Below are 12,996 nucleotides of genomic sequence, written 5' to 3' on the forward strand. Positions count from 1 at the left end.
AAAGTTGCAATTACGTGAAAAAAAGATGTAACAATATTTAAATGTATATATACATGGTTCTTACAAACTGACAAGGCTTCACAGCACAGTCTCTTCTTCCACACTGGTTGATATCATTCCAGAAAGGACATGGCCTCTTCAAGTTTACCTGGAAAATAATAATAGAAAAAAGTTTTTAAAAATCTCTAAATGTAGAAAGATTATAATTGACAGATGCTGAGTTATGATGCTATAACCTGGTCGTGATATTGGCTGCAATTATTCTATTTCTTTCATTTACCAATTATCAAGTTCCAGTGATAACATATACATGTGTAGCTGATGTAAGTAAATTGGTAGACTTGGTTAGAAAGACACAGACTGCTACTAAACAAACCCTAAACAGATGGCAACTAAGAGCCAAAGTGGCTCAGATCAACTCAAATTTGCGCAACTCAAATTCATTTTAAGCAAGTAACAATTAACAAAGTAGAACAGTTAGACAATTGTGAACTCAGACTATAGTTCCATAATCCAATGTTCAGGTTTTCTGAACTCTTTCAGTAGATATCTCAAGATAAAATATGACAAGTGACTAGTCAAAATAATACAGGTCCGAATAAAGTCATGCTTCTCAAAAATACTTAATTATTTTAATTACTTGAGATAAATCTGATGTTTTAGAAAATTATGAACAAGTCACGATTTTGATAACAATACATATAATAGTTTCTGTTCTGACTTCAGTTTAACCAACTAGTTTCTAACTCTTGAGTGCAAAACTCAGTTATTGAAATTAAAAGTATCCAGTGGGTAGTTTCAGAACCACATGGTTCACTCTTATGAACTGAATTTTCCCAACATAGCCTTGATCAATTTTAAGTAATTTTAATTTTAATTAATTTTAATGTCAAGTCATAATTTTGAAGCTTAGTAATGCCTAAGAAAATGTAATTATCCATTTAAACTTTAAGTATCCTTATACAAAAAAGTAAAAATACCTTGTAATATCTAAAGTAGTCACTCTCAAGAAGTTTTTGTAGTCTTGGGAAAAGCCTGTAGTTATTAAATTTATCGATGGTTTCAACATCACAGGTACAATCATCCAAGTAACCACTAACCTGTTACAAAGAAAATGAAATATTAAATCAAAATGTCTTAGATGCAACAGAGTTCTTTTCCTTCACGTGGTTATGATGAAAGCCCCCAAGAAACAACATATCCTCCTTCCTCCCCAAAAGATCTTTGAGTATATAATATTCTGAGATAGAGTAGAGCAATAATCTAGAAATGCTATTGCTCTTACTATAGACCTAGAGAAATGCAGTGGATCTTTTTCGTAGGGTGTACTGAGCTCATAATGACACATCCACACCCAAAGATTTGATCCCCTGCAGCTACTTTGTAGCCCAGCCCACCAAGCCTGACAGGGAGTGGGCATTTGACCCAAACCAGGTCATGGTCCCTTCTCCAGGAATCTGGAACTGAGACTAAGAGAGAGAGATGTCTCGCCTAAACCAGTAAACTAGTAAACTCGGCCCGTATTCTATCATGTGAACTGAGGAACACATGAGCCAGTTAGCAGAGAAAGATTTTAAAAGATACACAAAGAAGCAGAGATAAGAGACAGACAACATATGCTACCTAGACTCCCTAAGGTTTTCCAGCTCCCACTTCCACTCATCTTTCTTGAAGCCCACTTGTATTCCCATCCTTGGCTTTCCTGAGAGTCTATATTCTTATAATTCAGTTGTCTCTGTCTCTCCTTGATTGTAGTTTCCTATAGGATGTGTAGGTCAGAGACAAGCTTGTTGAACGTATAAAAAGAATTGATACTGAATTTATAAGACAAATAGTAATTCATTATAAAGATCTAACAACCCTCAAATATTGGGCCATGACCATTTTTATAGGTTTGAAATGATGCTCAGAAATTACGTATCATTAACAACACTGAAGGGGCAAACTGTCCACAAAGTGAATCCTAATCTTTCAGTGCTTAAAACTAATGTGTTAACTCTATTTACTAAATCAAACTATTAAATGTACCTATACAAGATACAAAGGAAAATCATATTATAATCAGATAATGTTATCAAATGGGAAACTAAAATTCTTAGATGTTTATTTGGGGTTAGGCAAACACCTAACAGAATTAAACATTGGTTTAAGTAAGTAACAAACACATCATGATTTTTAAAAAATAGAGTATAGAATTAAAAAAATATATACAGCATGCTGCAGAAAAGAGATCCTTATCATACTTTGGTCTGTATATTTGCATTATAAACAACTTTTGCTTTGCTGTCAACAAAAAACAATTTTTTTAATCTAATGGTAACGGAGGAAACAATACTTTATTGAAATACTGAATTTAGATGTTTTCCTTTTGGAATAGGTAAAATCCTATACTATCTTTAATTTCAGAGCATCACAAAACAGTAATGAAAATTTTTCACCTAAGAGATAAAAATACTTAGGATGATGACAGCAATATTCAAGAGCTAAGCTTTTTTTTACCCATTTGCTTGTCTTATTTGTTTTGGACTAACTCAGTTTCTAGTAATCTGATCTACATATTTGTCACTATAATAACTATTTTCATTTCATATGCAAATATGTCCTTGTTTCCTGTTAAATGATCACTGAGTATATGCGTACAATAAATTTAGAGCCGTAAGTGTGGGTACCATCAAAACAAAAGTGCTTCTAACCTAGATGATTTGATTTTTTTTCACGCCTCTTCCTTTTGAGCCTTTCAAGCAGAACTTCTAAGGACATAAAATATCTACTGTTTTCTCCCCTTGCAGACAAATTATTGTACAAAGAATAACAGGCACAAAGACTGCTAAGGCCAAAGGGACACATGCCAGACAGTCATTAAGTCACAAAAACACACAAAAAATTTGAGAGAAATGGTTTAAAGCCACCCATTTTTCCTCCTGAGGAATTCAATTTTAAGGTAAAAATGTTATCTTCAACACTCAAGCTCAGGCATCATATCTTTTGGGAAGCTGCCCCTGGAGTATCACTCATCCAACTTGCCTCTCCTACGTGCTCCCATGACATTCCACATACTCCTACTTTAGATTAGAATTACCTCTCACTGTATTGAACTATTTGACTCCCACCTATTAGAGTTTAAAATCCTTGAGAGAAAAATAATGTTTGTTCATCTCTGAATTCCCACTACTTCGCACTGTACTTCTAGAAAGCACAAGGTGAATGATCAATAGTTCTTTGTGGAATGGGTGGGTGAATGAATGAATGAATGCTGTCCACTGACATTATCATTCACTAGAGCGCAGTATCACACCATCTAAGCATAACTATGTACTACCATGTCACCTATGGTGGTACTTAGTGCCCCAGGCCACACAAGCTCAAGTGGCAGGAATGCACTCACCGAGTAAGGAAAGCAAGCAGCAGAGGTCAACAATCCTTTGCATCTAACTTTCTACCAATCCACATACTAATTACGAAGGAAGCTGTAAGAGGCCCCAAACCAGAAAGGAATGCAAGATGCATCCTGAGCAGAGGTGGCTTCAAGCCTAGAGACCTCAAAGGGAGAGAAGGCAGGACAATGGTAGACTTAAAAATCTTCTGCCACTTACCTTAGAAATTAAGTAGGAGGTATTTCCAACTACAACAGATAGGACAGCTAATGGTAGAATGGGGTGTGGCAGGAGTTTCAGTAGATGGAGAAAGCCCAGCAAAAGAGACAAAAATCTAAGTCATCTAACTGTTTGGATAAACCTGCCAGCAGGTATGAGAACCTGATCCCTGGCAGGAAGTCTGGCAGGTGTGATTCCAGGCCCAGTTCTAGAGACTAGAGAACCAGGAATGTGGCCAGAATAGTCTCAGGAAAAGACTAAGGTAGAAATCCAGTTAATAGACCCAATATTACCTAACCTACGACCAAAATATGGGTGCTGATCTGTAACAAGGATGACTTGATGCTGCCCTTCAGAATGTACGAAGGCTGCTGAACGACTACTACGCCTATCTCCCAAAGTGAAACAGAATTCTGGCCATACCATAGAAATCTGAACTTTTAAAAAATGCACTCCCTCATATACACAAAGTGACTGATGCATGCTAACATTGAAGCTTACTGCTCTAGGCTTCAGGACATGGGTAGGGGCCCAAACTAACAGGTGGCAATTCAAAGACTCTTGTCGAGGGATGGTAGTAGATATGAGGGCCAAGTAGGCTGACATAGCATCACCTGTTTAAAGTCCTAGTCTCTTAAGAGTTGGAAAGACTTTGAAGACCTTCTATTGCAGCCTGTCAAGCAACACAGGAATCCTCTCCTATACACCCTCAAGGAGGAGGCAGTGAATCACAATGGTAACATCCAGGCTCTGGAGTCAGGCCTTCTAGGGTTGAATCCCATCTCTACTACTTATTAGTTGTTGACCTTACCCACATTTTTTAACCTCTGTAGGCCTCAGTTTCTTATCTGAATACAAAATTTAAAAAAATAATAGTTTCCATCTCAATGTTGATATTAAAATAAAATGACGTAAAGTAAAATGCTCAGTAACCATTAATCATTATTATTACTTTACCCCGGCTTAAATGTCTCCAGTGAAAAAGATCTTACTATTCCCCAAAGCAAACTAAAACATTTTTTTAATGAATTTAAAAAAATAATAGGTCAAGTTTGCAGTAAAGACTTTCCAAAAATCTTACATCTGTAATTCCAATGGGACATTGAACTAGATAACCAAAAGTCAGCTGTGAGAGGAGCCTCTATTACTTTCTCCGTTGGTTCTGATTGGTTTGAACCAAATACCAAAGTACTGTATAAAAGGCAAGAGAAAAGAAAATAACACTGGCTGCTTGTTCACTATTCTCTAGTAAGAGGTATCCTTTAGTTTGCAATGAAAGACAAAACAAAAACTCTCTAGTTTCCTTGTGTACCAAGAACTTCTTGTCCTTCCACACATTATCACTTTTTTCCAAAAGCATTGTAAGAATATATTCCTCATAGTCATATGAAACACAAAATACCTGTTAAAAGTGCTCAAAGTACACTTTATTTGGCAAATAAATTTAGTTGTATTTAAGTTTATCGTGTTTTGTGAACATAAAAAAGAACATGAAAAGTATTTATTCAGTAACAAAAGCATGAAAACGCCAAAGATTCTATACTAAGGACATGGAATGAATGCTGAGAGCTACTTCTGCTTTAAAGTTTTGGTCTTGCTATAACTTTAAATTGTTGTTAAATGACCCAAAGTATAGCAACAATGTGAAACACTCTTTGTTCCACATGCTTTCTTCAGAAAAGCCTGGAATGTAGCAAGCACTCAGAGTCAATGGACATCTCTCCAGTGCAACCTGTTTCAAAGATCCCTCTAAGTTTTAATCCTGGGCATATCTCTACCCATGACCCAACATATTATCAAGTGTTTCTTCCATGGTCCAGCCACTCTAAAAATTAAAAACTATTTTTAAAATTGACCTAAACAAGACACTAGACAGGTAAATCTGCTAAAATACATGTATGTGGAGTGTATTTACAATGCACTCCAAACCAGAAATAATCCATTTTCCAAAAAGCCATTTTGGTTTATCTGAGCTACTTCCCTTTCATTAGCCTGATAGAGATTTGCTGCATTTAAATAAGTGGATATGAGTGTTATCAGCACTAGCCATATTAAGGTTGTGAACTCCTATGTAGTCAAAATGTTTTAGCAAGCTTGCTTCTAATTAATTTAAATGAAAAAGATGTCCATACTGCCTCCATATCTGAGCTTCAATATTTCTGAAGTTATTTCTTAAAAAGGCATCCTGGGATTCCATGAGTTGGGGACTAAAGTTCTGTTACATTAATTCACTCTAATTAAAGATAATGAGGCAATAATTGTGAAAGAGAAATAAGAAACTCTGAAAAGTCTTCATTTACTTCAAGCCCATATCTATTATAACAAATACTACAAGTACTACGTATTTTGGTTTAAAGAAAGAACGATGCCCGATTATGGGGGTTGTTTACACAAACTATATATAGACTTGTACACCAAAAGGGAAAAAAGTCCAATTTTCTGTGTAAAAAAAAAATTTTAATAGAATTATTTTTTAAAATGGACGGGAGGCTTTATATATAAGGAAGATTTACAAGTCCCAGACAATTATTCACATATTTCCAGCAAATAATACTAAAGCACTACTGTTACCAAAAGACCTTAACGACATACAGTGAAAATGTTTTTTAGTAGGATTTAATGTCAACTAACAGGCATATGTAGTAACTAACTTTAAAGATTCATTTGGAGCCAAACCATCTGAAAGATCAACTCCAGAAAAACGTGCAAATGGCTTGTTCACTAAGCAGAATAATTAGAAGACTATACTCCTGCTAGCAGTGTTCACATCTTGTATCATAATTTCCCTAATACTTGCTGAATACCAATTATATACCAGCTGAGAACTCTGGAGTGTCAAGAATTAGGACTAAATTTTTAATTTTCTTAATTCATTTTTTTTTCTTTCTTATTTTCATTCCTTAAAGTTATTTTTTTTTATTTTATTTTTTTATTTTTTTATTTTTTGTTGTTGAGAGCCCACTGGCCCATGTGGGAATCGAACCGGCAGCCTTCGGAGTTAGGAGCATGGAGCTCTAACTGCCTGAGCCACCGGGCCGGCCCCTTAATTCATTTTTTGATCTCTCAAAACTCATTCACTGTAGGTCTCAATTAAGTGTTTGTTGAATTTAATCTGATTATTTGTAGGTCTTTGTACATTTTACTTCACTGATTTTCTAAGGTTGAATAAGTAACTACATGCTGCTGTAGCTCAAATAAGAACTGACATGCTTTTAACTGAACCCCTACTACAAGCCAGGTAGCCATGCAAAAATGTGGTGAGGGGTTATTATGTAAGTAACTCAAAGAAGGTATAAGAAGGACTGGAAATAGCAAGGGAGAAAAAAAATATGACTAAGTATTAACAAAACAGAATCAACAGGACTTTGCAGTAATTGAATATTGCAAATAGAACCAGAGAAGATTTTCACTTGTATTTCCAAACATAAGGTGAAATGTTAGTTTTTAATTTAGTTTCTAACACTATTTACTAACTTGTTTTTCTAAACGCTCTGGGTCCCTGCCTCTCCCCAAATCCCAAAGAGTATTATTCACTAAACTGTAAGCTCTTCGGGGCAGGGATAACGCCATAGTAATATTTGTATTCCAAACACTCTTATCAGTGTTTATAAATGTTTGTTGAATAAATATTTTCAACCATTCATCTCCCCTTATCTTTTCTTTCTCCATCTCTTTTCTTTATCTCTCTCTCCTTCTGCTTTTCTGTGTATATCTATAAGCTTGTCTCCGTTTTTCTCTTCATCACTATCTTTTCTTCCCTTATCCCCATGCCTTCTATTACTGACCATAACAGAACTAAAGTATACTTTTGTTTCACTTATTGAATTAGAATTGATGATCTGTGGTCTCAAGTTTATTTAAGTAGATCATTTTAAATTTCTTTTAAAATTGTTTTTTAGTATGTGACCCTCAATTTATTAATTTTTAAAGTTGACCCTGAGGCACTTTTTTGAGCCAACTCTCTCGCCCACATTCTCTCTCTCTCTCTCTTCCCTCCAACCCCCCCCCCCATTTCTCCCTCTCCCCAACCTGGGCTAGGCCTGTTCTCTTTCCTAAGAATGTATCACTAATAAACCCTGCTTGCATACTTTAAAAAAAAAAAAAAGTTGACCCTGAAAAGATGTGAAGTACAGTATAGGGAATATAGTCAATGGTATAGTAACAGCTATATACAATGTCAGAGGGGTATTAGATTGGGGTCAAGGGTTTATCACTTTGTGAGGGGTGTAAATGTCCAACTATTATATTGCTTTGTACACCCAGAACTAATAAAAATAAAGTTGACCCTGGAAAGAAAAACAGATAGCCACTCTAGTTCTAAAAGAAAGAAAGAGGTTTAACAGATTTTTGAGTTGGGAGACTATTTAAATCTTGAAAACACTATCAGAGGAATAAAAGCTTAAACATAAATCAGAAGAAAAAGAAAATAAATGAAAAAATTTTAAAGCTCCCATATTTTAGTCAGGTATTTGAAAAGGTTATTGGGGGCAAAAAGTGAAACTCGGAAAGCTCAACATGTACTTTTATCCCATTATCCAATTTCGAGCATGCTGTTAAAATGTTATAATGGACATCATCTTTCAATACTAAATACCTTATTTTATTTTGTTTTGGGGGGAGTGAAACTAACTTTTTTATTATTTTTAATTTTTCAATTACAGTTGATATTCAATATTATATTAGTTTCAAGTGTACAGTATAGTGGTTAGATATTTAGATAACTTACAAAGTGATCTCCCTCATAAGTCTAGTACCACTCTGACAACATATATAGTTATTACAATATTACTGACTATATTCTCTCTGCTTTACTGTACAACCCTGTGACTATTTTGTAACTGCCAATTTGTACTTCTTAATCCTTTCACCTTTTTCACCCAGCTCCCCAACTCTACTCCCAAACATCAGTTTGTTCTCTGTATCTATGAGTTGATTTCTGTCTTGTTTGTTAATTTCTTTTGTTTGTTTTTTTCAGATTCAATATATAAGTGAAATCATATGGTATTTGTCTTTCTGTCTGACTTACTTTGCTTAGCATAATACCCTCTGGGTCTATCCATGTTGTTGCAAATGGTAAAATTTCATTCTTTTTATGGCCAAGTAATATTCCATTGTATATATGTACCACATCTTCTTTATCCAAATATCTATCGATGGACACCTGGGTCTTGTTTTCTTATCCATTCAGCCACCCAATGTCTTTTGATTGGTGCATTTAATCCATTTACATTTAAACTAATTATCGATAGGTATGTAGTCATTGCCATTTTATTATTCATATTTTTTTCTTTTTCTTCTTAAAAAAGTCCCTTTAACACTTCTTGTAATACTAGTTTGGTAGTTATTCACTCCTTCAGGTTTTTCTTGCCTGTGAAGCTCTTCCTTCGATTATAAATGATAACCTTGCCAGGTGCAGTAATCTTGGTTGTAGGAACTTATATTTTCATCACTTTGACTATTTCATGCCAGTCCCTTCTGACCTGCAAAGTTTCTGGTGATAAATCAGCTGACAGTTTTATGGGAGATTCCTTGTAGGTAATTAACTGCTTTTCTCTTCCTGCTTTTAAGATTTTCTCTTTGTCTTTAACCTTTAGCATTTTAATTATGATATGTCTTGGTGTGGGCCTCCTTGGGCTCATCTTGCTTGGGACTCTGCACTTCCTAGGCTTGTATATCTATTTCCTTTGACGGGACAGGAAAGTTTTCGGTCATTATTTCTTCAAGTAGGTTTTCAGTTCCTTGCTCTCTCTCCTTTCCTTCTGGTACCCCTAGGATGCAAATACTGTTATGTTTGATGATGTCCTAGAGGTCTCTTAAACTATCCTTATTTTTTCTTTATTATTTTTTCTTTTTGCTTTTCCGATTTGGTGTTTTCCACTACTTTGTCTTCCAAATCATCGATTCGATCTTCTGCTTCATCTAATCTGATATTGATTCCATCTAATGTATTCATTGCAGTTATTATATTCTTCATTTCTAAAAGAAATGGTTGTTTTTTGAGGTATCTATGCCTTTTATGTTTCCTATGTCTTTGTGGAAGATCTTATAGAGTTCATCTATTCTCCCCTTAAGTTCATTGAGTATCCTTATAACCAATATCTTGAACTCTCCATCTGGTAGATTGCTTGCCTCCATTTTGTTTAGTGCCTTTTCTGGAGTTCTGTCTTGTTCTTTCATTTGGAACATGTTTCTTTGTCTTCTCATTTTGACTGCCTCCCTGTGTTTGTTTCTATATATTAGACAGACCTGCTATGTTTCCCAGTCTTTGGCAGGGTGGCCTTGTGTAGTAGGTACCCTGTGGGTCCAGTGGCACATTCTCCCTGTTCACCTGAGCTGGGTGCTTCCAGGAGTGTCCTTTGTGTGGGCTGTGTGTGCCTTCCTATTGCAATTGAGCCTTGATGGCTGTAGGCCCATAAGTGGGTGGACTTGAGGCTCAGGCTGACTGGCTGTGAGGACAGACCATGACTACAGCAGATGAGCTGTGTGTGGGAGCTGAACTCATGGAATGGGATTTCCTGTAGCGGGACTCTGATACCTGTTGAGTGCACCTTTTGGGTTTGTCATTTATGGAGCTAATTGGGTGGTGCTCTGGTATGGTCTAAAGCCAGTCATCGGGTGTGTTGGTTCTGGGGCCTTGTGGGAGGGGCTGCTGCTGCCTGTGCCTGGCCCAGGGTCACCTGGTGGAAATTACAAAGTGATCCGTGATTGGTAGCTGCCTATGTTGGGCTTGAAGGTGCCTGGGGCATGCTATTCTGTGAACTGAGGCTGGCTTCCACTAGTGCTGGGATGAGAGCTGCTTGGCAAGAGGTACAGGGCATGCCAAGGCCAGCCACTGCTTGTTTGGGGTTTGTGGCCCTTTCAGAGATTTTAAGAAAGCCCACAGCATGTGCCAAAGCCAGCCACTTGTGAGTAACAACCACTGAAAGAGGTTTGGAGCGAGTTAGGGGGAGCAAATTCTCAGGCAATCACCAGGATGGGGTGAGTTTTATGGAGACTCAGATTTGACACCTGCCTTTGCCTACAGGCTGGGTTTGGGAAGGTCTCGGCAAATGAATAAAATGGCAGAGAGAGCTGCCCCTCCAGCCCTCACCCAGACACCATATTCAGTTCCTCCCCATATGCTTTTCAAGCTGGAGCTCAGAGCAAGTGGGTCTGTCAGTGACAAAGTCTGTGCTCAGACTCTTTAAGAGGAATGCCTGGGAGTCCAGCAGCCCTCCGTCTCACCCAGCCAGAATCCCCACTGTTTTTCACAGCCGGATGTTGTGGGGACTCCTCTTCCCAGTATTGGTGCTCCTGGCTGGGGAGCACAGTATGGGGCTGGGACCCCTCGCTCCTCAGGGGTAGGATTCCACCACTGAGATATCTCTCCCAATTTTTAACTACCACACATGGATGTATGACTAGCCATTTTTGCATCTCTACCCCTCTTACCAGTCCCAAAGTGGCTTCTTCTTTCTATCCTTAGTTGTAAGAGTTCTGTTCAGCTAGTCTTCAGGTGGTTCTCAAGGGTGGTTGTTCTATAATTTAGTTGTAATTTTGATGTGGTCGTGAAAGGAGGAGAGCACAGCATTTACCTACTCTGCCATCTTGACCAGAAGTCCTAAATAGCTTTTTAAAAAGTCACTTGTTTCTACTTTACTTATTAAATATTTAAACTTTTTTAAATGTCTAAACTTTGTGTTATATTTGTAATCAAAAGAAAAATGACCATTTTTATGTGTGCCATTTGCAATACTGAAAGTAAAGGAGCTTTTCAATCTCTTAGGTGCAAAGCAGCAACTTCCTTTCAACTTCTCTAACACATTTCCAAATAACACTTCAAATCCAAATCACTCAGCAAACCAACAAAATCCAAGGATATAAAACAGTGAAAAAGATATCTCTTCCTCTCGTAATATTTAAAGTGTTTCTGTCCTCTGTGAAATAGTATTGCCCCAATACACATAAAATGTTATTTCTGATAATAAATGAACAGTAAATCCACTTAAAAGGAACAATTTCAAAGCTCACCCTCGATTTTGTATAAAGGGTAATTTTTATCAAAAGAAAAGCCAACCGAACAATGATTTCAACAGTAATAACTTTAAAATACAAGCTACTATAGATGCAGAAACCTGGAAGCTTTTTTAATTTTTTGCTCATCTGTTACTAACAGAAGGAAATGATCCTAATACACTGTAATTAAATTCATGCAGTGAGGAGTAAGGATCATCCTCCCAATTTCAAACCAGTTATATGGATGTCACAGTAAGAGAATCTCATTACAGTAAAGACACACACGGCAAGGAGCGAAAGGGCAGCCACGACCCCAGGGACACCCACCAGGCACTGGGTTCAGACACAGAAAAGCCACAGGAAGCCATTCTCCTGCCAGACAAGGAGACGTGACAGCAGCCCCCACCAACCCACACAAGCCTGTCCTGGCCAGACAGGCCGGCGAGGGCACCCAGCACAGGCACAGCGTACACAGTTCCAGGAAAAGTTAGAAGTTAGAAAAACCCAGCTTCTGCAGAAATGACAAATACTGAGTGTGCGTGCACACTGCGCACACCCTCTCCTGATAGGGAAGACCAACAAACGTGCATAAGTCAACTACGTAAAAACATACCGGTGCACCCACACCTCTCGTCCCACGCCTGATAGGAAGTGATGGGAGATCCGTCCACACCCACCCAGGCGAGCTGCAGAGAACTCAGCCCCGGCCAGGGAGCAGAAACACGGGAGGCTGGTTCCGCGCGGGGCCGGTGCGGACGCAAAGATGCCCTCCCCCACGTCCCCCAGCCCCTCACCTGCCGGGGCGCGCGGGACGCAGCGCAGGGCGGAGGCGGGGAGCCCCGGGATGGGCAGCACGGCCTCGCACCCCCCTCACCTGACAGAAGCACCTCTGCGCCGCGGTCTCCGGGGGCGGCTGCTCGCTGTGGCCGGAGCGGAGCAGCCACACAGCCCCCAGGAGGCCGATCAGGAAGCCCCAGTGGCAGCCCATAGCCGCTCTTGCCCCTCGTCGCCTTGCCCCCCGGAGAAGCCGGCACTCGGGCGCAGGCCGCGCGTCTGCAGACGAAGCCCGCGCCTGCGGCCCCCGCTGACGCCCCACCTCCGGGCCGCCTCCCAGGCCCGCCCTCGGCTCTCCAGCCTCTCAGCAGCCGCCACCGCCCGGTGGAGCCTGCGGACGTGCGGAGGAGCCCGCGCCGGCCGCCCGGGGCCGTGGGTCGGCTTCCTTCTCCGCGCGTGAGGCTGACGAACGAGTCCTCTTCCCGGTTCCGCCGCGCCCCTGTTCCCCGAAACGCCGGGAGTCTGCAGAGAAGGCCCGGCTGGCCCGCCCGCAGCGCTCGCGCCGGAATCGGGGGTCCTTCCAGCTGCGAGAGCGAGTCGGGGGGGTCCGCGTTTTCCTACAGGGCCCCGCCCC

The 12,996-nt window shown here is 39.4% G+C and overlaps 1 protein-coding gene across 2 annotated transcripts in view; it reads right to left on the reverse strand.

The window, feature by feature from the left end:
* Positions 1-12,996, reverse strand: part of ERO1A (endoplasmic reticulum oxidoreductase 1 alpha) — a 62,342-nt gene extending 49,346 nt beyond the window's left edge. The window contains exons 1-3 of one of the 2 annotated variants that reach the window (XM_081047902.1): positions 12,463-12,943; positions 981-1,100; positions 65-148 (exon numbers count right to left, since the gene is read on the reverse strand). In XM_081047902.1, coding sequence (XP_080904028.1) covers positions 65-148; positions 981-1,100; positions 12,463-12,576 — 318 coding nt within the window. In that variant the 5' untranslated portion in view covers positions 12,577-12,943. Of the gene's footprint in view, positions 1-64; positions 149-980; positions 1,101-12,462 lie in introns of both variants that reach the window. The other variant, XM_081047901.1, reaches the window with a different exon arrangement.

The sequence above is a fragment of the Rhinolophus hipposideros genome (genome assembly GCF_964194185.1).
Source record: "Rhinolophus hipposideros genome assembly, chromosome: 5".
Taxonomy (NCBI): Eukaryota; Metazoa; Chordata; class Mammalia; order Chiroptera; family Rhinolophidae; genus Rhinolophus; species Rhinolophus hipposideros.